Source organism: Ictalurus punctatus, chromosome 20, assembly GCF_001660625.3.
Source record: "Ictalurus punctatus breed USDA103 chromosome 20, Coco_2.0, whole genome shotgun sequence".
Lineage (NCBI taxonomy): Eukaryota > Metazoa > Chordata > Actinopteri > Siluriformes > Ictaluridae > Ictalurus > Ictalurus punctatus.
In genome coordinates this window covers 21,722,071-21,749,050 of record NC_030435.2, presented here as the reverse complement: position 1 = coordinate 21,749,050, position 26,980 = coordinate 21,722,071, and the positions used below count along the sequence as shown (strand labels likewise).

The 26,980-nt window shown below is 40.2% G+C and overlaps 1 protein-coding gene across 3 annotated transcripts in view; it reads left to right on the top strand.

Moving 5' to 3' along the window:
• The window catches only part of mmp16b (matrix metallopeptidase 16b (membrane-inserted)), a 30,252-nt gene continuing 3,272 nt past the window's right edge, over positions 1-26,980 (top strand). The window contains exons 1-9 of one of the 3 annotated variants that reach the window (XM_017495712.3): positions 1-137; positions 16,425-16,573; positions 19,127-19,249; positions 21,372-21,691; positions 24,218-24,379; positions 24,702-24,919; positions 25,169-25,307; positions 25,536-25,686; positions 26,596-26,711. In XM_017495712.3, the coding sequence (XP_017351201.1) occupies positions 16,470-16,573; positions 19,127-19,249; positions 21,372-21,691; positions 24,218-24,379; positions 24,702-24,919; positions 25,169-25,307; positions 25,536-25,686; positions 26,596-26,711 (1,333 nt within the window). In that variant the 5' untranslated portion in view covers positions 1-137; positions 16,425-16,469. Of the gene's footprint in view, positions 138-5,267; positions 6,575-16,424; positions 16,574-19,126; positions 19,250-21,371; positions 21,692-24,217; positions 24,380-24,701; positions 24,920-25,168; positions 25,308-25,535; positions 25,687-26,595; positions 26,712-26,980 lie in introns of those variants that run through there. The other 2 variants (XM_017495710.3, XM_017495709.3) reach the window with 2 other exon arrangements.

Below are 26,980 nucleotides of genomic sequence, written 5' to 3'. Positions count from 1 at the left end.
CAAAAGAACTCTTGGTGCAGGATTGCAGATCGCGTTGTACTCTCAGCTCTAAAATTATCACCGAATAACACTTCACTTCACCGAACACCTGTTGTTGTGACTCGTGCTGCACGAGGTCTTGGTTGAACTTCCGTACGGTAAAAGTGAATGTGAATGATATAAGAAAGTGCTTTTTCGTTTGTTGACAATCCCAGTTCTAGCTGTGAGGTGGGGCAGGAAATCCAGTTCTCAGGAAGGTGTCAAGGAGTGATTATTGTGCTTTTTCTGTGGTTTAGTGTCTGTCTTAGGCGTAGGACGTACTGTATTTCCCTTGAGCTGAGTCATTAAAAATGATTCGATGTGATGTATTTTGGATTGACTGGACATATTATTAAAAAAGAAAAGATTATTTATAATAAACATTGCGTTACTGGAAAAAAAACCCAACAACTTAATGTCACCCAAATTTAGCTAAGAACGTTCACAGGAATCTACCATGGGTCAGAAGTAGGTCAGGACATCTGAAATAAGATATTATCAGGTCTATGCAAATTAAATACGAAGCGACAAATCCCATAGAAAATAGAAAAACCTCATAGAATTCGTAATGGTTTTAATGGTTATAATGGGAATTGTACTGGTTTTAATTGTAAACTGTAATGGTCTCTGTGGATCTCTACTGGTCATTTGTTGCCTTATAGTAAGTATATTGTTGGCTTGTTATGTCTAGTGGATACCTTAATATGGAAAATATATGGTAATGGTTTTAATGGTTAACAGCTGATGGTTTGTTGTGGTATTTGTAGTGGAAACCATTAGAATATCTCTGATGGTTTCTAGTGTTTTTAGGGTTTTTTTGTTGTTTTTTTTCCAGTTTCTTTAGTTTACTTTAGTTCTTACCTGCAACTCGTACTGAAAAACGTACGACCTGTCATATATGACCTCTCGTTAAATGTGTACGAAGACATTATAAAGAAAAATAAAGCTTGGAAAGAAAGTCGTAGAGATCGCTGCTGCCTCCGGTCAAGCTAAGTAGCTAGTACAGCTAGCTTGCTTTGCTAAGCTGCGAATTAAGCTAATATAAAGGCTAGCATGTGACGTGCAAATCAAACAAACGATTTCCACACCGTTTAGAGCATTGTTTATGTTGTGTTTAACTAGTTCGCTTTTGTAGCTACTGTCGAAAATAGAAAACACGCTAAACGGTATTATCCAGTTCAGTGAGTTCTTGAGAAAAGCTATTTACACTCAGCCTCTCTGTGTTCCTCCCGTCGCATAAAACGTATACCGAGTTAATGCACGTAAAAGTGATTCCTTACTAAAAACACAAGGAGTGAAGCGGACTACTTCAAGAGCTCTGTGAATTGAATAACTAGAAATAAAAAAGCCTTTTCTGCGGTGTTAAATTAGAACAGTCCATGACAGACAGCTAATAGAAAAGCCCATCCATGTAATTGCCTCGCACCTCGGTGTTCAGTATGTCTCAGTTGATATCTAAATTGCAGTGTGAATTACGCCGTCCCGTCAGACGGCCGGCTCTCGGCGGGAGAAAATGAAAACCTCGAGCCGGTTTTCGGTCGTGTATGGTTAATACAGCGCAAGCTGCGGTCGCTGTAGCTGGGCTTGCAAAAGCCTATTTTGCAAGAATCCTGCAGCTTGTCATTTAAAACTTAGCTTTCAGAAAGCATTTGCAAATTTCCAGCGTGCAAAATGTACACCCACCGTATACCCACTTTAATAGGAACACCTGTACAGCTGCTCATTATTGCTCATGGACCAATTGTGTGGCAGCAGTGGAATGCAATTTTTGTTTTTGTTTTTTTGTTTTTGTTTTTTTTAAAAACCCATGCAGATAAAGATCAAGAGTTTCAGTTGATGTTCACGGCAAACATGGGGGGGTGGGGGGTGGGGGGTGGAAATGTGATCTCAGTGACTTTGAATGTGGTGTTGTTGTTAGCGCCAGTTTGAATATTTCAGGAACTGCTGATCTGTGATTTTCACACACAACTGTCACACAGAATGGTGTAAAATACCTAAAAACCAATGTACTTCCAATGTGCTACGCTTCTCCTCAGCTATTAATCTGAGAGGAAGGGGGTTTAGAGGAATAGAGGAATGACGCTAAAAATTCCCACTTGACTTGATCGTGGGAAGAAGAAAAGTAAGTTCTCTTGCACTTTTTTCTTCATTTTCAGTTATATTATAATCATCATTGACTGGTCAGATCACTCAAATCCATCCATTTTCTTTACTGCTTATCCTACACCGGGTCACAGAGAACCTGAAGCCTATCCCAGGGGACTCAGGGGACACCCTGGACAGGGTACAATCACATACCCAGGCATACACGATGGACAATTTAGAGATGCCAGTCAGCCTATAATGCATGTCTTTGGACTGGGGGAGGAAAAAAGAGTACCTGGAGGAAACCCCCGAAGCATGGGGAGAACATGCAAACTCCACATATACAGGGTGGAGGCGGGTATCGAACCCCCAGCCCTGGAGGTGTGTGGCAAATGTGTTAACTAGTAAGCCCTCCGTTACTCAAATTATACAATTATAACAAATAAACTCTTACTTTAAAAAAAATAAAAAATAAAAATCTAAGTACATCCGAGGAATTCCCAGAATGCCTTTATGCAATTAGTATGATTGCTAGATAAAAAAATAAAGCCAAATGACAAATGTGTTGATATAGCTTAGCACATCTTTTGAAAAGATAAGTGCATGCCTTATTAGATTACAATAGATTAGATTACATTGGATGAAATTTTTTTAAAAGCTCAATGGCACAATCATCAAATCACCCACTTATCTAGACCTCAGTGTTTTATTTCTTTTACTATTCTCAATGGATTAACAAGGATCATGTCCCAGCCGTACTCAGTGAGCGCTCTCTCGTCTGTATCGTCTTCCACTTGAGTCTCGTCTGATACGACGTGCCTGCTCATCAACACATTTTAAGCTGAGTACTTGTTCCTGCCCTACTCTCGATAACATCTTTTCATCCAGTTCAACCAGTGGTAGGATTATTCCATATCAATCACCTCTGCTATCTGTCGGCGTGTCAGAATTCCGTGGAAGCACTTATCATGTCGTGGCCTGCCTTTTCTTCTTCCAAGTTACTCATTTCTCCTATCTATTTCACGCACGCTCTGGATACACGTATTCATAGATTTCGGAACATATAGTGCATGTAGACACCCTGTGTAGGATAAGCAGTGCAGAAAATGGATGGATGGATGGATGGATGGATAGATGGAGGGATGGATAGCGCATGTAGACGGATCTGATTTAGCAGTGGACTCACGTTTCACACTGGAAAGTTTTAGGTCATGGATTTGTTACCATTGAAGCAACTACTCTGGTGTTATCACGGTGACATGTACTTGAAAATAGACGGATCATCCTTGGCTGTGAAAGGAAGCCGACACATTTTGCGGTTCATTCGCAAGGCCATATATTTATTTATTTATTTATTTAGTCCCCGCTCTCCCCCTGCACGTCTCATTCCTCATGTCAGCGTGACATGAGTGTTATTCTTCTTGTGCTCGTCTGAAAGGCTGGTTTGATCAAGTGCGTCATTATTTTCCAATCAACGTCTTACAAATGCATTTTGGAATCATTTCCAGTGCTTATAACATTGCTTGTTATTCAGAGCTGATATGAATCATTTGCTTTAGTGACTGTTTTGTCTGACGGCACCGGAGCAAGATCGGTGTTGTGATGTTTTCTGTCAAATATAGTAGCTTATGTATTATTCTCGAATTCTCTGATTTAATATTTCGATCTTTTACGCTACAGCCAAGTGCTCTATATGAGACTTTGCTCCTATGTCCATGATGAAAACCCTCATGGACATGGAAGAACAAGTACAAACATTAACCTGTAACTCAGGAGCGAACCCAGGATCCTGGGCCTGTGCTGCAGCAACACTACCCACTGCACCAACTTGCCTATGTAGTTATACAGTGCGTCCGGAAAGTATTCACAGCGCTTCACTTTTTCCACATTTTGTTATGTTACAGCTTTATTCCAAAATGGATTCAATTAATTATTTTCCTCAAAATTCTACAAACAATACCCCATAATGACAACATGAAAGAAGTTTGTTTGAAATCTTTGCAAATTTATTAAAAATAAAATATAAAAAAAAAAACACATGTACATAAGTATTCACAGCCTTTGCTCAATACTTTGTTGAAGCACCTTTGGCACCAATTACAGCCTCAAGTCTTTTTGAGAATGATGCTACAAGCTTGGCACACCTATTTTTGGGCAGTTTCTCACATTCTTCTTTGCAGGACCTCTCAAGCTCCATCAGGTTGGATGGGGAGCGTCGGTGCACAGACATTTTCAGATCTCTCCAGAGATGTTCAATCGGGTTCAAGTCTGGGCTCTGGCTGGGCCACTCAAGGACATTCACAGAGTTGTCCTGTAGCCACTCCTTTGTTATCTTGGCTGTGTGCTTAGGGTTGTTGTCCTGTTGGAAGATGAACCTTCACACCAGTCTGAAGTCCAGAGTGCTCTGGAGCAGGTTTTCATCAAGGATGTCTCTGTACATTGCTGCATTCATCTTTCCCTCGATCCTGACTAGTCTCCCAGTTCCTGCCGCTGAAAAACATCCCCACAGCGTGATGCTGCCACCACCATGCTTCACTGTAGGGATGGTATTGGCAAGGTGATGACTGGTGCCTGGTTTCCTCCAGACATGACACTTGCCATTCCAGCCAAAGAGTTCAATCTTTGTCTTTGTCTTGGTCTGAGAGTCCTTCAGGTGCCTTTTGGCAAACTCCAGGCGGGCTGTCATGTGCCTTTTACTGAGGAGTGGCTTCCGTCTGGCCACTCTACCATACAGGCCTGATTGGTGGAGTGCTGCAGACATGGTTGTTCTTCTGGAAGGTTCTCCTCTCTCCACAGAGACACGCTGGAGCTCTGTCAGAGTGGCCATCGGGTTTTTGGTCACCTCCGTGACCAAGGCCCTTCTCCCCCGATCGCTCAGTTTGGCCGGGCGGCCAGCTCTAGGAAGAGTCCTGCTGGTTCCAAACTTCTTCCATTCACGGATGATGGAGGCCACTGTGCTCATTGGGATCTTCAATGCTGCAGAAATGTTTCTGAATTTACCACAGGTGGACTCCAGTCGAGTTGTAGAAACAGCTGAAGGATGATCAGTGGAAACAGGATGGACCTGAGCTCAATTTTGAGTGTCATAGCAAAGGCTGTGAATACTTATGTACATGTGCTCTTTTTTTGTTTTTTATTTTTAAATAAATTTGCAAAGATTTCAAACAAACTTCTTTCACGTTGTCATTATGGGGTATTGTTTGTAGAATTTTGAGGAAAATAATGAATTTAATCCATTTTGGAATAAGGCTGTAACATAACAAAATGTGGGAAAAGTGAAGTGCTGTGAATATTTTCCAGATGCACTGTATATCTATACATCCTTATATAAATGTTTGTAAATATGTATTTATTATTTCTTTAATTTGTTTCTTCAAATGACACGTTCATTTCAGCTGAAAATCTTCAAAATAGTTGTATTTTCTCAAAGCACCACTGCATTTGAAGCCAATGAAATAGCGCCATCTGGCGGTCCAAATATTATAAACTTAATGACTACAGGCAGAATGATACATATAGGTTATTAGAAGCCTGTTAAATGCTTATTAATTAATTCTTTGCATAAAGCACAGATAACTTTAAACTGAATAAGAACTTCAGGAGAAGATTAAACAGTTTCAACTCAGGAATGCAGATTAAATGCGGCTCACGTGATGTTATTTGGTTATTGAAAGAAATAGAGCAGAGCTTTATTTGTTTTTAATATTAAGGCTGCTGAGATGGTATTTTCTCATTTTTTCAGTATTTCATTTGTGTAATCAGTTTAAAAACGTGTTGGGGTTGTGTTCAGACGGATTTCTGTGAGCACTGTATGAGTTAATTGCAATCTCTCTCTCTCTCTCTCTCTCACACACACACACACACACACTCTCTCTCTCTCTCTCTCTCTCTCTCTCGCTCTCTGTGTGTGTGTGTGTGTGCGCGCGCGCGTATGTGTGAAACATGCACTATTTATGAATTGACAGAATCAGAATGAAAGCGTCAAGCGCATGCGCATTAGCAGCCAAACGCGCAGCATCGCAGGGAATTAAAAGCGCATGCGCAGTTACAGCCTCCGTTCATACCATGGGATGCTGCTGGTGCTGATGCTGCTGATTGCTACGGCTGGATACAGATACAGCGTGCCTGCTCGCCAACAGGATGCAGAACTGACGCAAAGGAAATGCGTTAAAACGCACACATATTAGGAGGCATGTTTGTTCATGAGCGAGCCAAAATCCGAGGAGATGTGGTCATGCAAAAAACCCACGGATGCTCTTCTTCTGTCGCACACTGGTTCCTCCATCCCGCTCCCAGCGAGTCGCCCTTGATATAGGAGCAAGCCTTTACATCTTCAGCCATGAACACCGCAGTGGGTTTTCCGCACAGACCCAGCGCGAAACTCGCGTGCGTGTGCGCCGCGCTGCTGTGGCTGCATGCGTCCTGGTGGACGGTGTGCGCGGCGGGGGGAGAGGACCAATTCAGCGCCGAGGTGAGTGAAGTCGGCCTCGGATCTCTCAGCATCTGCTGGTGCCTTGAGGAGAGAGAGAGAGAGAGAGAGAGAGAGAGAGAGAGAGAGAGAGAGAGAGAGATGTAGGAACTACACATCAGCAGCGCATCGCTCACGTTATAAACACTGCGCTGTTATTGTGGATGTTATTATTATTATTATTATTATTATTATTACACTATCACACAGTCTCAGTTTTGAACCCTCCAGGAACTGAAATGGTCGACGGGACAGTCTGATCAATTTAATTCTATTCAATTCTATTGTCTTGCGATGGGTTGCATTCGGTTCCGTTCATTTTGTTCGATTTCATCCCCACCATGGTGTACACCCCAGCTTTAATATTAATTTCATTTTCAATTCCATTTAAAGCTCTTTGACTTTGTTCTGCTCCGTATTTCTGCTTTACCTCAGTTCTGTTCTATCTGACTCTTTATTTATGGAATTTATTTTTCACTATTGTAGCCACTGAATTTAGATGAAGTGACATTCTATTCTATTCTAGACTGCGATTTTGGTATTTGTCTTTTTCGTCCTTTAAATATTAGAGAATTCTGTTTTCTTTTCACTGTAGCGAAGTCTCAGCCTTTTACTCTCATAGATTTCAGATCAGCCTCGATTCGATTCGATTCGATTCTGTGAGTTGTTTTGTTGTATTTTGTTCCATGTTATCGTACTTGGCTTTGAATGCCATTTAAATGTAAAACAAGCTGACAGGACAACACAGTTGCAATCGAATTATTCAACCCCCCATTGCAAATCAGAGTTATTGTCCAAATTTCATCTGTTTGCAATGAACACATCAAACAAAAGCGATTGAAATAGTTCAACACAACGAATGCTTCGAGTGGTTTCCCCCAAATTCAACTGAAAATGCAACTTATAATGATCTCTACAGTTTCAAAATGACTCAACCCCCTGAATGGAATCCCTCACAATAGCACAAATATGCAAAACAGGTATTGTCTCAAGCACACCTGATGTAAACTAATCAAGGGTTACATTAGTTGCACAGGTGTGCTTGAGCTGGAACACATGAAATACCTGAACTGGCTAGGGGCGGAAAATTTATGAAAATTTATGAAATTGTGAGGCGTCCATCTCACCTTCCACGTGCTGGAAGGCGAGATGTATCAGAGGATGCAAAGCAGCCGCAGAGCATCACCGAGCCACCACCATGCTTGACTGTGGACAGAGTTTTCTTTCTCCATTCTTCTTCCTCCAGACATAACGCTGAATCCCACCAGAGAAAATAAGTTGCATTTTCAGTTGAATTTGGGGAAACCACTCGAAGCACTCGTCGTGTTGAACTATTTCAATCGCTTTTGTTTGATTCGTTCATCGCAAATAGCTGAAAGTCTGTACATTTGGACAATAAACCTGATTTGCACTGGGGGTGGGGTTGAACAATCTTGATTGCAACTGTATGTCATATTCGATTCTATTCTATTCTACACTCCTATATGCTATTTCTCTTTCATTCCTCTAACTAGTAGAAAATTCTATTTTATTTTCACTATAGCAAAGTCTCAGCTTTGACTGTCATAGATTTCAGATCAGCGTCTATTCTATTCTATTCTATTCTGTTCTGTGGGGTTTGTTTATCCTGCTTGGCTTTGAATGTCATTTACATGCAATTCATCTGACAGGAAAATATGTCCTATTCTATTCTATTCGATGACGATTCTTGTTTTCTTCCATCAACTATTATAGAATTCTATTTTATGTTCACTGTAGCCAGTGTGAGCTTCTGCTGTCGTAAACATTTAAGCTGGAAGGCTATTCTGTTCTGTGACATTTTCTGTTATGTTTTATTCCAACCTGTCACACTGGGCTTTAAATGTCCTGCTGGAGTGCAAATCATCTGACAGGACAGTACGTTCTGCTCGATTCTATTCTCCTTTGTTCTTTTCTGTTATACTATATTCCAGTTTATGTTATCATATATTTTTTTTTACAATTGCGAGCTTGTGAAAGAAGTCTGAGCTTTAATATTCACAGAACTCCGATCAGGTGACATTCTATCCTATCCTATTCTATTCTTCTCTCCTTACCCAGCAAACAGCACTGACGAATGTAATATGAAATGCGTCATTAATATAGTCAACTAATAAACTCTAATAAACGCAAGATCTCTATTCATATTGTATAATCATGGACGCCTTTTTTCCGTTCTGAGCACAAGCCGGCTGCAGCGGGTGGGAGGACAAGGTGTAGGCTGCACGCTGTAATGTGACAGCTCTATTATTGGCCCAGACCCTTCATTTACACTTCTGTTGTTTTATTGTACTGTAAGCCATTGTACAGGCAGTCATTTAGTGATGTGCGAACAAATAGCCGGATATAAACTGAGAGAAAGGGAGGCTCTTAATAGTCTCGCAGTTCCAGTGCTGCTATGATAAAAGTGCAGCACATGAAGAAATAAGGGGTTATGTAATCTGCCTGCTTTCCTTGTCCTACATTTTTTTGGGGGGGGGGGGGCAAAGAGTGATGCTGAGTTTTGTTTAGTTTTGTCATTCTCTGTTGCTGGTTGGTAGAAAGTTTATAGAGGCATTATAGTGGAGGAAGACATGCACGAGGAAACGTTTTTAGATTTTTTTTTTTTACATTTAGTTGGTGAAAAACACAACATGAATTATTGAAGCCTAGTGGTTATTATTTGGCATTGTATTCAGTGGGTTTCATCCAAACATCAATAACTCAAAAACAAATTGCACTACAAATAATGACCACTTGGCGAAATATGCGTTGTGTAGATAGAAAGGTCTGGAATGAAAAGCTGTATAGCTTAAATAAACAGATTTAAAAAATGGAAGAAAAAACAAAACCTATAGTCCTGAGGGAGTCAGTGGAATTTACTGAACATTTTGAAGGTAGAGAAGCTCTAAAAAAGGTAGAGTACCTCTATTTTGGGGGTATACAGAACCGAACTCGGTTCCTCTTCGGCATTGTTCTAAACAACCTTTTCTGCCACCTTTTTAAGTGTTGTGGTTCGAGATTCTGAGACTTGAAACATTTAAATGCCTTTAAACGAAACATTAATCATATGATTATTATCTATAACTATTAGTCCTGTGCACTCTCCGAAAACAGGGTAGTAAATTGTTCCTTTTCCTTGTTCCTGGAGTGGTACCTCTTTTTCAATGCTACATCTTTTGTGCTTTTAATATGTACCTTTACTTCAAAAGTGTGGTGCTCCTTTAAAGCTTTAACCTAAAAGTACGTCGATTTCAGAGTCCGCTATATTAGTGTTACATATTGAAGGTACAAAATATGAGTACCAATCTAGTGAAAAAGAGAGGATTGTACTGCCTCCTCTGTATAGGACACGTTCATTGCCCTGGTGAAAAATCACGCATAAATTCCTCTCGCCCACTTCTCGATCTTACTCATGTAACACTGTTGTCCTGTCTTTTTATTATGTGCTGCAGAGTCTCAGTCGTAGGCAGAGTTGGGAGACTACAGATCCGTGGAGAGAGAGTGTGTGTGTGTGTGTGATAAGAAAGGTGATGGTGCGTGGCTACTCTGCAGGCAGAAATCCGCTTCAGCCCGAAATGCCTCAGAGAGCATCAAGCTTAACGGTTAAACCATGAACAACCCTGTTTAGCCATGTACTGAGCTAATACAAGTGGGTCAAAGACACAACGAGGCCAAAGGTTATTCATTTGACGGAAAATGAAGACACCATTTCCCTATTGCTCCACTGTTGGTTTTTATCGAAAAGGAAAATGACATAATCAATGAAGAAGTAAGGCTGTAAAGTGCAAATATGTCACTCGGATTAACATCCGGTTAACATTACAGTTGTGAAGTCACGATGAAGTGTTAAAGTGTTTAATAGAGGCTGCTTTATCTAAGAGGAGTGTCTATATTTTGCTTTCATTATGAAGGTCAGCAGTTAAGGGTCAAGGTTCCATGCAATTGAACCAGAATCCCACTAATGAGTCTCTTAACGGCTCGGCTCGAATTAGATTCTACCCTACTTTCGCAGAAATAACACGTATAGACTATATGGCCAAAGGTTTGTGGAGACCTGAACATCACACCCTTATTTGGTTCTTCCTCAGGCTGTTGCCACAAACTCTGAAGCACACAATTGTATAGGGTGTCTTTGTATGCTGTAGATTTACCATTTCCCTTCACTGGAACTAAGAGACCCAAAGCTGTTCCAGCATAACCATGTCCCTGACCTCAACCCCACTGAACACCATTGGGATGAACTTTTAACTCTGAACAGATTGGTTTTGAACTAATCATACTAGAGAGCCCTGACCTAGAGGAATCATAACATATACGTCATATATAATATGTAACTGGACTTTAAAGGCAGCTATTGTACCTTTTGAGATTTGTTGAGTAAGCGGTAGAAGATGGATGGATGGATGGATGGATTGCCGGTTGTATCCTGTATCTGCTATTGATTTGGAATACTTCATTTTTTTTGTTTACCCTTTATTTTCTTTTTAGTCACATTTTCAATATCTTACAGTGTCTCAGTATCAAAGCTCTCTGAGGCACACAGTTGATTAAAGACATAAAATAAGGATAAAACAGGATTTGGCTCGGCAATATGCGGCAGAAAGAGACAGGGACAGCGAGAGAAGTTGGATTGGCTTGTACATATCCGTGACTCTGCAGCTGGATCTTCAGTGCTCTAGCAGATACTTAGCAAGCGTGACAGCTGGGGACTGAAAGATCTGCTTTGACACTTCTGATGATTGGCTGGTTCCGACCATAACGTTAGGACAGCTTGCAATCCCAGGCGCCTTCTCTCTGAATGGAAGTAGGATAGCTATCCTGGGTGATAATGTAAGTTGGTTTGTGGTAGATTCTGGCTTGAGAGAATCTTACATGGTGGCTCTTGTGCAGTGTGCTGCAACTGACCTGTAGAGATGTAGATTAGGTTCAATGAAGCTCTATTTAAGTACATTCCCTTCCAAAAGGAAACATTTTAAGAGCCCTTTCAGTCATTTACTATTTCGAGTGAAGCCTGAGGGATAGACTTCAGGGAGCAGAACTTGTCCGGTATGCCTTGCAATCTAAAGCAATTTCTTGGCCAAAACAGCACAAAATGTCACATATATGCTCCCAGACCTTACCTGTAACTTTTTCAGTTATTGTCTAGCCACTCCGTCTGTATTTGACAACTGACGTGACGAGGTAATCATGAGCATATTCCAAAAAGGTAAGCCAAATAAAGACTCACCAAAGGGAATCAACAGTCGATCCCAACAAACTAATCATGGGCCAAACACAGAACAGGTGAACACAGCTGGGCAACAAACCAGTGACAGGTTGACGGGAGGACACAGGACCAAAACTGAAACTCTTGGTGCTTGTCGTCATGGAAACCACAATGCAAAAGGGAAATCTGTGACAATTGCCAAACAAATCAAAACAGCTATATTCTTTTTGCTGCCAAAATGAAGTGCATAAAAAAAAAAAAGGCTTCTAAACCTGTACCGCAAGTGGCCACATGTGAGTTGATACACACTTCTGAGTCATAAGGCAAAGTCGACAAGGGAATGTTAAAAACAATATTAAAATGCAAGAGATGTCCTCCTGAGGAGTGTGTAGGGTATGAAATCTAAGCCTTTAAGCCTACTCAGATATGTGATTTGCATATTATGAGAGAAACACGCACACGCATACAAGTAGATACACACATTCTTGTACCACTGTATTATCGGGATCTACAGTGAGGGATCTATAAAGATGTCATGAAATTCTGTCTACATAAAAAGAGGAATATAATGTTACTGTATGGAGATTTGGGACAACGGAGGAAGTCGTCCCAGTTCCGAGCCAGGTGGAGGCCCAGGGGATCCGTTCACAAATAGAACTGGCCTATCAGTTTGTCAGAAACATTGGGTTTGTCCCAGAAGTAGGTTTTTTTTTTTTTTTTTTTTTGTCCTAGACACCCCAGCTGACTTATGTTTACTTATTGAATATCAAAAGCCTCATCATAGTGTAGTCTTATGACCCAGATAGATATATTTTTAGCCATAATATATATATGGTATGAGCTGCTTTATAAGGCTCTCTAGAATTCAGGCAAAAGTAGAGTAGCACAAGCAGAGGACAATTTTGGGACAATTTTGCAAAGGAATTAAAAAATGTATACCGCCCCAGCCATCTGTAGATGGGGAGCCAATGGGGGAACAATTTGGCCATTTTGTCTGGGTGGGAGGGGTATAGTCTGTCCCGTCAATCACAGCAAAACTAGGCAATAGTGTTGCTTCTGTGAGCTCATGTATGCAGAAGAGGGCAGTTAGCACATTCCTTAGTGTGTTACACTGCCCTTTAATCTTCCCTCATCGACCGGGATAAAGCTCTGACTGAGACTCAATAATATAATTACTGTATATTTTTAAAATCCAATAAATGTCTATTTTCAGGTGCGATAGATTCCTTTAATTCTCATCTACATTAGTCTTCTAACTCCAGTGCAAAACTAAAACAAAAGAAAATACTGCGTAACAAACATGTCTTGGCTAAGCAACTACAGTTGAGGTAAGGAAATTTTGCACACAGTTTACAAGGGTTATTTACGAACTTCGCCGTTTGCTCTGTGCTTTTAAAAAAAAAAAATTATGGAAATGCCATTTTATATTATATTCCATTACTGTTAGTTTTCTCAGCTAAACCTAACCCAGTTAGATTAATGTTTTGTGAAGAAGCACCGTTCTTATCTCAGCTCATTTAACTGTCAAAGCTAGATTAAAGTTGATGTATAGTTACCAGCATCACCTCATTACTCAGACACACACACTGTTCCATTTCCACTTTCTCCAGATAAGTAGTTTCCTGCGACTCAGCAGGTCAAATTAAATGATGACTTGCAAAACTTGCAGGAACATCGTGAAAGGAGAAGAAAATGTCGGATGTGCTCTTTCTGATGTCAATAGAGAATTTAAACCTAAAAACACAATTGAAAGATATCCATTAAACCTAATTATATATATATATATATATATATATATATATATATATATATATATATAATTTACTAATAGGTTTAGTCACTTACTGATATCTTATATGAGGTATGATCTGCAAACACATACTCTTGATCTGCAAAATGGATCTCGATCTCTTTGGAACCAAACCTAATTGGATCTAATCCTGATCTTCACTGATACACAGCAAAACTAACAAGTACATGAGCTGCATCTTCTCCTGATGCGCTATTAAAAGCATTTTTGGCAGCTACGTCAGCTTAAGAATCAACCTGCCTGCCTCAGACGGCACATTTTCTCTTCAGTGAGATTTTTCAGTTCAGTAGGTTGGTTTTAATGATGACTTTGAAAATCTGCGAGTTTGCACCAACCTCTTAAGAGCAGCGAGAGAGAGCGCATCATGAAGAACTGACGTCAGGTTCCTGTGTACCTGTGGAACCTGACGTAATCGATCCCAGCCCGGACGTAAAGCCGTTTTTAACAAAAGAAGTGAACGATCCTTGATCCTTGGCTTCTGCACGAATCTGGGTGGTTTAATAACATCCTCAGGGCATCGGGCGTCTCTGGAGGAGGACGCTAATCGATACTGGAAGCAAAGTGTTGGAAATGTTGCCTCATTCTGTGTTTTATGGCGTAGTTTGGTATTGATTTGACATTACGGCTGTGGCAGCCTTTAAATATATTAGAGGCTTGTTGAAGTCACATTTACCTGTTAACTTATGAAGCGGTCATGAATGAAAGCAGTCTGGCAAAAAAAAGAAAAAGTGTGCTTCTTGAATGGAAGAGTATAAGGTAGGCCAAATCTGGTATGCACATTTTGCATCCGCCTAGATTCATCCATATAGATTAATAATTTGAATTCTTTTCAGTGAGTCAAATTAGTTAGCTCAGCTTACATATAAGAGACAACTTTTCCTCCAATTAGCTCCCAAATTCCTCCGTTCCATTTTGTTCTAAACTCGAAAAAAAACAAAAAAAGGTCACATGATTCGACTCTGTATCTAAACATAAACATGGCCGTTCATACCCTGTTTGGACAAACAAGGAAGAAACGTTGCTTTTAAATCTTGTTAATGATAAGCAGTCTCAAACTTCAATGCAGGTGGTGAAAGCATAGGAATGAATTCATGCTAACAAACAGCTCAGATGTTGAAACCAGATGTTTCCATGGAAGCATTTCTACTGTAGTAACTTTCGAGAAACTTTCTACTTAAGAGTAGGGGGGAAAAATAATACTGCTCATATACAGTATGCGAGTCAACTCTCAAGAGACTCTCGACTCTTTTCCAAACAGGACATCACTAATATAGTGTAACTTTAACTATGCAAATCTGCCAATGCTGGAAGAATGGGCCAATAGGAAAACAAGGAACTGCTTATTATTATTATTATTATTATTATTATTATTATTATTATTATTATTGTACGGATTTTCTTCAAGGATGTTACACACCAAGTTGAGAAATATTTGGCTGGAAAATGCTAATTATTACGGTTATTATATTTGGTCCATGATATTAAGCGCTGACACTAGAGACTCCTTCCAAAAAAAGTCCTCACTTGTTAAATATCAGCACATTTAATATTAGTCTTAGATTAAGTGGCATTTTCACCACTCCTAGTAACAATAACATATTATAATATTAGAACAAAAACCTATGATTTCATTTAGGCAGCACTCTTATCACAGTTGCTGTCATAGAAAACTAATCAACACCTTCTGACCAATCACATTCGAGAATTCAACAGTGTTGTGGAATAACTCAATGTATCACATGACCAAATATCAACACGTGGTCAATCAACATGTCTGGTCTAAAAAATTTTAAAAATAAAACAGACTTTTCCATGACAGAGGACACAAACCCAAACAAAATGCACATCTAACATCTAACCTACTGTATAAGCTTATTCTGAGCCTGTGAAAGAAGCTGTGAGTGAAGACTCCATTTTTTAATCACAGCTGTGTCACAGGAACATAAGTGCAAATAGACAACACTTTATTCTCGTCACAAAGCCTGATGTGTAGGAAAGGCTATATCGTAAATTGACAAAACACTTTGCTATGAACTGAAGAGAGCCTTAGTGTTGGTCAGAATGGTGTAAATACTTGTAATGGGATTGGCTTTTTGTAAACGTTTGTATAAAGTTAATGTCAGTAAGATTCAGATTATTTGCTATTAACAAATGACTTAAGGTCATTAGAGACTATTTGGGGTTTTTGTGGAACAGAGGGCTCGAGCATCCCCAGTAAGCGTATGAAAAATACACAGAATGGTTATGAAGAAACGAGAAGCGAGGCTGGGGTGCAAATTCAATTCAATTTGATTTGTATAAATAAGAATCTCCATAAAATCGTGTCTGGCTCGACAGCAGGAGAGGGGTAGAGATTGTTAGGTAAGACTGTGCTTTGCGTAACAGAAAGTCTATTCATGGTAGGCTTGAGTAAACAAATACATTTTAAGCCTAGACTTAAACACTGAGACTGTGTCTGAGTCCCGAACACTAATTGGAAGGCTATTCCATAACTGTGGGGCTCTATAAGAGAAAGCTCTTCCCCCTGCTGTAGCCTTCACTATTCCAGGTACCAACAAATACCCTGCACCTTTTGATCGAAAGGCTCCTGGATTTCTTTCTAGCCCAGGCTGTAGATTCATTCAGTCACAGTCATGTCAGTCATGACACCGACTTAAACACCCCCTGTATTTGATTTGAGCAGTGATTACGATGGCACATGAATTATTTGCTCTATTATCGTTTTTTTTGAGTTGTCGAGAGTAATTAGATTTTAGTCAGTATGACTATGATAGCTTGCTACATGACTACAAAAACTTTACTATTCACATTACTATTTTTCCCCTTTCCTTGCCAAGGTTTGGTTACAGAGGTATGGCTACCTCCAGCCCACGCAGCCCAACATGGCCGTCCTGCGCTCAGCTTTGAGCATGCAGTCAGCCATCGCCACCATGCAGCGTGTCTACGGCCTCAACGTCACGGGACATTTAGACCTGAGTACTATAGAGTGAGTATGCACCAACACACACGCACACAGACAACTGTAAGATATCCCAGAGGTTGCTGGAGCTATTTTTGCCTGAGCCACACTAGACAGTAAAATATCGAGTCAATCTATCACTTTATTCAGGCAGGATTCTGTCAACATTTAAAATAAATAAATAAAAAGAATTCCTAGATAAGCCTGTCAAACCTATCTGGCTAGAGAACAAAGCTAAGAAATCATGCAGTAGAGCATTCGAGAAGAAGCAAACCACTCATCAGCAGTAAGAATCAGAAAGCCAGATTGGAATTCGCAAAGAAATATGGAGATGAGCCGCAAAATTTCTGGAACCAAGATTAACCTCTACCGAAGTGATGGAAAGGCCAAGGTGTGGATTAAGAAAGGATCTGCTTATTGTCCAAAACGTCAAAGCTCATCTGTGAAACATGGTGGAGGTAGTGTCATGGCTTTGTGCTTCAATGGCTGCTTCTGGAACAGGCTCACTACTCTTTATTTATGATGTAACTCATGATGGTAGCAGCAGAATGAATTCAGAAGTTTACAGGGACATTTTTGCCTGCCAATTTACAGAGAGATCCAATCTAATTGGGTTGGTTGGAACTTCATTATGCAGCGAGTTAACGATCCAAAACACACTGCCATCTCAACAAAGGACTTTATCAGGGGGGAAAGTGGAAGATTTTAGACTGGCCAAGTCAATCACTGGAACTTAACCACATTAGACAATTAAATGTTGCGTCAATCTATCACTTTATTCCGGTAGTGAGACGCAAGATCCTGTCAGCAGTTCAAATAATTAAAATAAAATAAAATAATTCCTTGGTAAGCCTGTCAAGCCCATTCGCATAGAGAACAAATCTAACGGATCATGCATTAGAGAATTAGAGCATCTCTAAACAGTTGGGTTTATGATTAAGAATAAAATGATTCTTTTACTCAGAGTTTAAATATTTACAATGGCATTGTACATACGTAGGTCTGTATTGAACTAACTGTTGTCCCTCACGTTTGTCCCTCGTGCTTTTCCATATTCGGCAACTTGCTGTATATTTTTTTATTTTGTCCAATCATTGGCCATGTTTTCTGGTCTTTATCCAATATTCAGTTGTCAACATGGGTGAGTCTGTGCCCAGTGTAGCGTCAGACTCCTGTTCTTGGCTGGCAGAAGTGTGGTCTTCTGCTGCTGTAGTCCATCTGCCTCAAGTTTTGACATATTGTGCATTTTGAAATGCTTTTCTGCTCACCACAGTTTTAAAACGTGGTTATTTGACTTACTACGTTGTGCCCCGAGACCCCTGGGATAGGCTCCAGGCTCGCTACGACCCTGTCTAGGATAAGTGGTATAGAAAATAGATAGATGGATGGATGGATGGAATTCAATGTTCCTTTCTACTTATACTTATAACCTAGATTTGTCTATTTGTACATTTTAAATGTGTCCTTTTTTCAGACGGAGATATCATCATTATCTTAGTCATTTTCTTGCTGAGTCATGCTATAATTCCAGAACAGAATGTGCTGTGTAAAAGAACACACATTTGACTCATATGGATGCTTGTGGTATTAAAGCCAATTGTGTGTGTGTGTGTATATATATATATATATATATATATATATATATATATATATATATATATATATATATATATATATATATATATATATGTATATATATATATACATATATATATGTATATATATATGTATATATATATACATAATTTGTTGGCCTGTAAGTCTATCAGAACTGTGGTGTTTTAATCATGTATTGATGGCACACTAAAGTGTATAAAATCGCTGAGTACTCAGTAATGAACAGCTCTAAACAGACACAGTAGAACCTTGCTGCCGATCGATATTTTAAGCCTGAGGGCATTTCACAATCTCTTCAAAGCTTAGAAATGATATTCAGCATCTTTCGCGGCTAGTAACACTGCAAATCAGTCAATCGGTGCCCGTAACATCCGTGTGTATCTGTCGTTTCAGAATACCGATACCGGGATCAATTTGTTTGAAAGATGCATTTCAAGCAGCTGTATATTTAGATTCAGTATATTTAGAGATTTTGAGGTTTTTAGCTGCAATATAACTTAATACAAAAGGGCTCAATATTGTTTTATGTTTTATTAGCTTTGAGAAGGTGGGAGGCCACACTTCCTTTCCTGGGACTGACAGGAGATCACGCTGATAACTAAATCCATCCATCTATTTTCTATACCGCTTATACAGGGTCGGGGGGAACCTATCCCAGGGAGCATCAGGCACAAGGCGGGGTACACCCTGGACGGGGTGCCAATCCATCGAAAGGCACACTCACATACACATTCAAACATATACTTTGGACACTTTGGACATGCCAATCAGCCTACCATACATGTCTTTGTACTGGTGGTGGAAATCCAGAGCTGAACCCCCGCAGCACGGGGAGAACATGCAAACTCCACACACACAGGGCAGCAGTGGGAATCGAACCCCCAACCCTGGCGGTGTGAGTGTGAGGCTTTGCATCTTTATACCGCTACTTTGCTTTGTTAACCATCCTGATGTTTCTCCCAGGTGGATGAAGAAGCCCAGATGTGGCGTCCCGGATCAGGTCAGGAGACAGTCAGGCCCGCAGTCACGGACACGTCGCTACGCGCTCACCGGACAAAAGTGGCAGCGCACGCACATCACATACAGGTGAGTATATTATATTCATATATAGGTGAATAAAATATGATGGCGTATGCTGTTATGATAAAATAATCGATTACTGTGTGGTTTCTTCATATTATACAACAGCAGTTTGGCCATGAACTACAGTCAGAGCTGCTGCTATAAAAACATTAATCAATCCCGTTCAAAAGTTTACACCCCCTGGCTCTTAATGTATCGTGTCGCCTTCTTGAGAATCGGTGAACGTTTGCACCTTTTTTAATAGTCATGTACGAGTCCCTCAGTTGTCCTCAGTATGAAAAGATGGATCTCAACATCACATAGAAAATGTTGGAAAGGGCTCAAATATGCAGAACATGATAAAATCTAGATTGTTCCAACAAAATAGTTGATTCGAACATTTCCCAGATCACTAATCATATAATAATAAACATTGATTGATTCCTCGTTTTCACATTTTAAAATGACGCGATTAAAACAAAAAATGCTCGAAGAAACAGTGCTCAGAAAGGTTTGACTGGAACCGATAGGATGTCCAGTCTTTAGTTTGGTTCAGAAGTAGTTACAATGCTACAGTAACTAAAGCCCATAAAAACGGACTCAAGGACATTTGAGGTCGAATGTGTCCAGTGGTCACAAAATCCTTGACTCCTTCCCAATACTTCACACTGCAGTGGAGATATACTCAAGCATAAAATAACCTCCAACAGTGACTTTAGCCTTCATAATTTCCTGGAGATTATACTTTGAAGGGAAATGGAGGGTGTTCTCACCTCAATTTACACTTGCCTGGTTACAGCAGGCGATAACAGAAAATGATTTATTCAAATCTGCTGCTTTTTTTTTTTCTTTCTCTAATTGACGAGCCGCCTACGCAAATGGAACGTAAATGAGGCCGAAGTCTGGCAGCTGTTGACGGCTCTTTAACAAGAGAAAGGGAGAGAGAGAGAGAGAAGTGAATGAATGAGCCGAAGGAGATTTTCGGCTTCTTCCTGTCTGTCAGCCCGAGATAAAGCCTTCACGGTGCAAAGTTCGGCGAAGCCATCACTTCCCAAAGTTCACTTTTGAGCTTTTAGAAACTGCAGGTTGAAAAATAAAACCCTCACAAATCACTTTTCTGTTTGTTCTACATGTAGGCAACCCATCATCTTAATAGGCCGCTTTGAAAGCTGTGCAGGTGCTTGGCTTTTTGTGCTGCTGTTTTTTTTTTTTTTTTTTCTTTTAATAACGGTTATGATAACGATTTGGAAAGAACAAACTCGTCCTTGGTCAGAAAACCAAATCAATAGCCTGTGCACCTGATTTAAAGCAGTGGGAATATGTCGTATCGAAGATGGTTGTATTTTGAATAACCTTATAATTGATCCATCTCACACTGAGCTATTCCATGTGGACGTAATTACAGTAGATGTCGGTTATTTATTTCGTCTAGTGCTCGTCGAATGATGCTCTAACGGTACAACCTTATCATACGCTTTCATCACGTGATACTCAAACAAAAGACACTTGAAAACAAACTGCGTTAGGTTATAAGATTTCAGTGTTTTTTTTTTTTTTGGGGGGGGGGGTGGGGGGGGTTTGTAGTTTGATTCTGAATCTCGAAAGAGCCAGCCATAAGAACGTCAAAATTTCCAAGCTGCACTTGTACATTTGAGATTAATGTATTTCTTGCAAAATACCTAGACATCAAATACAAGTACATTTAAAGCAGTATACAGAACCAGGAAGTGTTTGTAAGCTTGGGTGTTGAGTGTCGACTGAATGCTTGAATCTGATTGGTGAGAAGGTGTGAATTATTTTCGTATAACGGCACGGCTCGGGCAGTAGTTCTGGCTCTAACACGAGCGATATGTTAATATCAACGCGCTTGTTCTAATACGTTATCGTTTCTAGAGTAACAGCTCATACGCTTGTGTGGCGAATGTGCTACATGATCTAATAATGGCTAATAATAAACGGATTTCAAAAATGTGTTGTAGATGCTAGATAAATGAGCAAAGGTATCTGCGTGGGTTAGGATTCCTAACAAACGAGCTGCTTTGTGAATCCGAAAACATGATATTTCTTCAGTGGAAGGCTTAAATAAAGGTATAAAAGGAGAAATTCCAGCAGTAGCCTAGCCTAATAAGTCCTGTTTCTCCTCCAGTATAAAGAACGTGACCCCTAAGGTGGGCGCACGGGAGACTCACGAAGCCATCCGGAGGGCTTTTGATGTGTGGCAGAGCGTTACACCGCTGAACTTCGAGGCTGTCCCATACAGCGCGCTGGAGAGCGGTAAGCGTGACGTAGACATCACCATTATCTTCGCATCTGGTTTCCACGGTGACAGCTCTCCATTTGATGGAGAAGGAGGCTTCTTGGCTCATGCGTACTTCCCTGGGCCTGGGATAGGGGGTGATACGCATTTTGACTCTGATGAACCCTGGACCCTGGGCAACCCCAACCATGATGGTGAGAGAACGGCAGGTTAGGGGCTTTTTGTTGTTTGTTTGTGCAAGTCGTTCCATTTCTCTCAATCGGTGTGCCAGTCTGGATGACAACAATCAATACATTCATGGATCGGCTTAATTGTTTTTGTAAAAAAAATTTTAAAAAAAGGTCAACTTTAATCCACTTGGTGTAAATGTCTTCCATCAGTGCTTTTCTCCAGTATTTCTCCAGTTTTGTACTGGAGCTACAATTTTAATGGAACGAAAGTCTATCTCACCCAAATAGTTTTGAGTAAATATTTCCCTCAAACAGTTCGTCGGTGCTTTCAGACAGACTTGTCGATATGGTTTAGGATGCAGTGAGACTTGCGTTCATCTGTAAACATAAACAAAACTTCGTGTAAGTGAACACTGTAACGCTACGCAGAGTCGCCAACATCGCTGCAAGCGACAATAAGAAAAAAACAAGCCAAAGGTTTGGTTTGCTATTTAATAATAATAATCAACTCCTCCATTTTGTTTTACCATACAAGAAGACCACAGTCCCACCCACTTTAAAAAAAAACAACAAAATTGGCTCACAAAATCCTTGTCAACGTTCACTTAGGTAAAGTCGGTGTGAAGTGTAAGTAAGCACTATTAGAAGCAAATGCGAGTCCTTCATGTCCCGCGTCCTTTCCCTTTCAGTGAATTGCCCCGTTCTGCCAATTGACATTTTATTCATAACTCTGATTTATTGATCTTTAAAAGTAGAAAATTATCGTTTGATGGCGTCTCCTGTATCACCATAGCAAAAATCGTAAATGCTATGGCTAAACCTAGGTGTTAGCACCTCTGGTTATGGCTTCTGTTAACTTGGACAACCAGAATGACAGAATATTTTGGGGGCCATTCTGTCCCCAAAGATTAAAATAGGATTTGTACAGAAAATTCTTGGACGTTTTGTGCACTATAATACAGTTCCGGTTTGAACTTTTGATTTGTACACCAAGATAATCTCTGCTATTTTATATTGTTTATTTAAATAAAAAAAAAATATTGAAAAAGCATTTTAACAAACCAAGTATACGAAGTTTTATTTGCATATGAAGATGTATTTCTGTTAACCATAAATAATGAATGAGATCGACTTCTATCTCTTAGCTGCAATAACTTCAAATCAAAATAAGCGAACGTCAGACGCTAAAGATGTCTTGGAAGATCAACTACATTATTCGTTCAGCCATCCTGCTTATGTCCATCCATACATTCAGCCATCCTGCTTATGTCTGTGATTTTATAACTGTTCTGTCCATGTTTGTTTGTGAGTCGGCATGAGTCTTTGTTAGTATGGCAAAACTGACAAGACGGTGTTGTTTGTAATGCACATCCATTAGCCGAGTGGTAATCAGATTCTCATTGTGCTGTGAGCTATAATAACTAGTCTGGCTAGTCGAAAAGGGCTTTTAAGATGCTCCTGTGCTTGTGCTGAACATCTCTATCATGGCCATAATGGATACTGACAGCTAGGATTCATACTGCCGTCTGAGACAGATAAAGCTCTGATGTGCTCGCTCGCTTGGATATAGTCTTTATCGCTACATGAGGTTCACTTTAATGGACTTCTCTATGTTTTCTTATCAAGGCTCTGTAAAAGGTTTTATCTAGCAGCTTGTGGGTTTGTTGTTTGGATCCCAATCACTTGTTATGCTCTTGATTCCAAAGACATGAGTTATTATTTATTAAATAGCCAAGCTTGTTATAGGCTTAATACATTTCCAAGGAGCATGCCATACAGGAGCATCTCATGAACCAAATGATGAACCAAATGATGTCAAATTGTACCAACAGTATTTTTTTTTAATTCTTCCCATCATTCATTCTTTTCTTTCTTTTTTTCTTCTTCTTTTTTTAGCTAGTGTTGTCGTTAGATACACATAGAAAATATGGCACCCAAGCAGTCTTTCAGAAAGAAAGAAAAAAAAACAACATAATTTGAGAGTGACACCAGGAAGCAAAATGTAGTTAAATAGATTTTTACCTGTTATATAACCAATTATACTTTTGCTAAGTTTCCCTAAATGTTTGAAAGCATTTATAATCTCACTTGCTGGTTACTCGTGATAGCTAGTTAGATACACATGCTATCTAGCTACAGTGTCCCAACAGTTGGTCTGTTTAGCTAGCTAGCTGCAAAGCTTAGTAGGTTAAGTTTGTAGCTAGCTAGTTTAACAAATTATAGCTACAGAGATAGTAGCAAAATGTAGATGCAAGTTTTTGACCCTCATATAACCCATAAGTTTTTGCTAAGCTTTCCCAAACATTTGAAAGCACTTATAATCTCACTTCCTAGTTGCTGCAAGCTATAAAGTATTCAGAATTGCACGGAGAGCATTATAATGCTCACATAGCTGTATCCTGATAATTCTGAGGTTGTTTCTCTCTTTTCTCCTCCAGCCATAAATCATAAAACGGCTTATCTCTGCTGTGCTTTTGTAACCATTACCATAAGCTTCTCTGCTTTTGTGTGCCCGAGTATTTCAGTGTGCGCATACAGCTCAATTGTCCTTGTACGTTATTACAGGGAATGACCTGTTCTTGGTGGCCGTCCATGAGCTGGGCCACGCTCTGGGTCTGGAGCACTCCAACGACCCTACTGCGATAATGGCCCCCTTTTACCAGTATATGGACACGGAGAGCTTTAAATTGCCTCACGACGATCTACAAGGCATCCAGAAAATCTATGGTAATTTTTTAAATATATAATCGCTAATCCAACTTAGAAAAGGTTTTCTCTATGTCCTCTGTTGGTCATCGATTGACCGTCGTCAAACTATTTAAAGCTAACAATCAGTTATACTATTGTCTATTTTTATGGGTCCAAGCACCAACATAGATTCGGAGCTATGTTATTTATCTATAAATCCCATTTTCAAACAGTACTTATGAATAAATTCCTGCATATCCTGCTTATTAAATGAGGCACATGGCCAGTATCCATATCAGCAATCAGATAACACAGGCAGACAAAGCTAATGAAGGTAAATCCATTCTCTTGATAATTCCAGGTCCTCCAGATAAGAACCCTCAGCCAACTCGGTTGCTCACGACGGCGCCTCCTCCTCGCCTGCACCCTCCATCTGACCCTCGGAAGCACGACCGTCAGAGCCGTCCTCATCGGCCGCCACAGAAATCCAAACCCTCCAACCCCAATTCCAAACCCAACATCTGCGATGGAGGGTTCAACACACTGGCCATCCTGCGCCAAGAGCTGTTCGTCTTCAAGGTAGAAAGCAATGGGTCTTCTCTAGGGTTCTCAGATTCATCAGATTCTGATTGGCTACTGTACAGTAAACTGTTGTAACTCATATATATATATATATATATATATATATATATATATATATATATATAATTGAGATACATCAACTCAACTGACCCCATGGAATAATGCATCACAGTGTTGGTGCTCACATTAAAATTTGATAAGTGCATCATCATGCATTAATATGCCGTATAATGGTTTTCTCATTAGGATCAGTGGTTCTGGAGGGTGCGTGATAACTCGGTGGTGCCTGGCTACCCCATGCAGATCAGCTACTTCTGGAAAGGGCTACCCCCCAAGATTGATGCTGTCTACGAGAACAGCGAGGGCAAGTTTGTCTTCTTCAAAGGTGAGACCACATTCTGTTTAGGAAATGTCATTTGTTTTAATTAAGCTGCAGTATATACAAGGACTAGCTTAAGAGAACAGGTTGCAGAAAACACCTTTAAGAGCTGAACTTATCAATGTTGCTAGAAGGCTGACTAGGATTTGACGTTGCAGCTCGTGACATTTCACGATTTTTGCGTTCCTTGACAAATACTAATAACAAGGTGGATTTCGTTCTCTCGCTTTAAAGGCCATCGATTCTGGGTATTCAAGGACACCACTCTGCAGCCCACATACCCTCAGGACATCTCGCTGTTCGGCAGCGGGATGCCGTCTCAGAACATCGAGACGGCTGTGTGGTGGGAGGACGTGGCCAAAACATATTTTTTCAAAGGGGACAGGTGAGTCAAACCAGAAAGATGCAGCTGAGTCACTAAAGCTTAAAAAATGGTTGCCATGCCTCCTTTAAATGTCTTTGAACTACCCCAAACACATCTACTGAGGAGTTCCTACTCAGAAGATGGAATCTCATGGAAACTTTTTTTTTAAAAAAGGATGTGGGTCAGGCATGGTAGCTTAGTGGTTAGCACATTTGCCCCTAGGGTTGAGGGTTTGAATCCTGCCTCCTCCCTGTGTGCACGGAATTTGCATGTTCTCCCTGTTTCTTCGGGGTTTTCCACCCGGTACTCCACCCGGTTTCCTCCCCAATCCAAAGACATTCGTTGTAGGCTGATTGGCATTTCCAAATTGTCCATAGTGTGTGAATGGGTGTGTGAGTGCGTTCGCTGGGTTGGCACCCTGTTCAGCGTGTCCCCCGACTTGTACCCCGAGTTCCCTGGGAAAGGCTCCAGGCTCCCCGCAACTCTGTGTAGGATAAGCGGTATGGAAAATGGATGGATTCTTTGGGTCAATATACTGTACGTTAATAAAATATCACAAACTGGAGTCAAACAATGACAAACTCAGCACAATTGTATAATTTTACACTAGTAAGCTAGTAGCTATTCAAATATTTAGTCTTTATCAAGAGCTCTCCATGAATCATAGACCACAGCACTTTGGAATTCTTGAATCTGAAGGTTTATTTTCTATCATCGCAGGTGCTTATTCTAATACGTTATTGTGCTGTTACTCATCAAAGAATTATGTGTAATTGCTGATATGGTGAAGTTTTCTATAAAGAGATGTTTAAATATTCTCCAGTGTCAGTATTTGTAACAGTCAGAGGTAGTATACTGTATGAGGGTGTTTATCTAGTGTCTCAAATGTTAAAATGACTTTCCATTCTGAAACCTCTCTCTCTGGCTCAGGTACTGGAGGTACAATGAGGACATCCGGAGTATGGACCCTGGTTATCCAAAACCCATCACCATTTGGAAGGGCATCCCAGACTCTCCTCAGGGTGCCTTTGTGGACAAGGCTAATGGTGGGTGGTTTTCTTTCACTTTGCACATTAAGTCCACTGCTGAACTCAAAACTGATTATTAAAAAAGTCCCAAATCTTATCACTAAAGCTCTGCACTCATGGAGAATGTAGTTACAGTAAACTACATTCGTTTTATACGTTTGGCTGAATATTAAATCCAGATGTTGTATCATAGTTATCTGCTCCTCCCTGTGCTGTGCTGTGCTGTGCTGTGTTGGAACTATGAGCAGTGCTTAGGAAAGAAGAAATAAAAGTGTTTTTGTTATTAG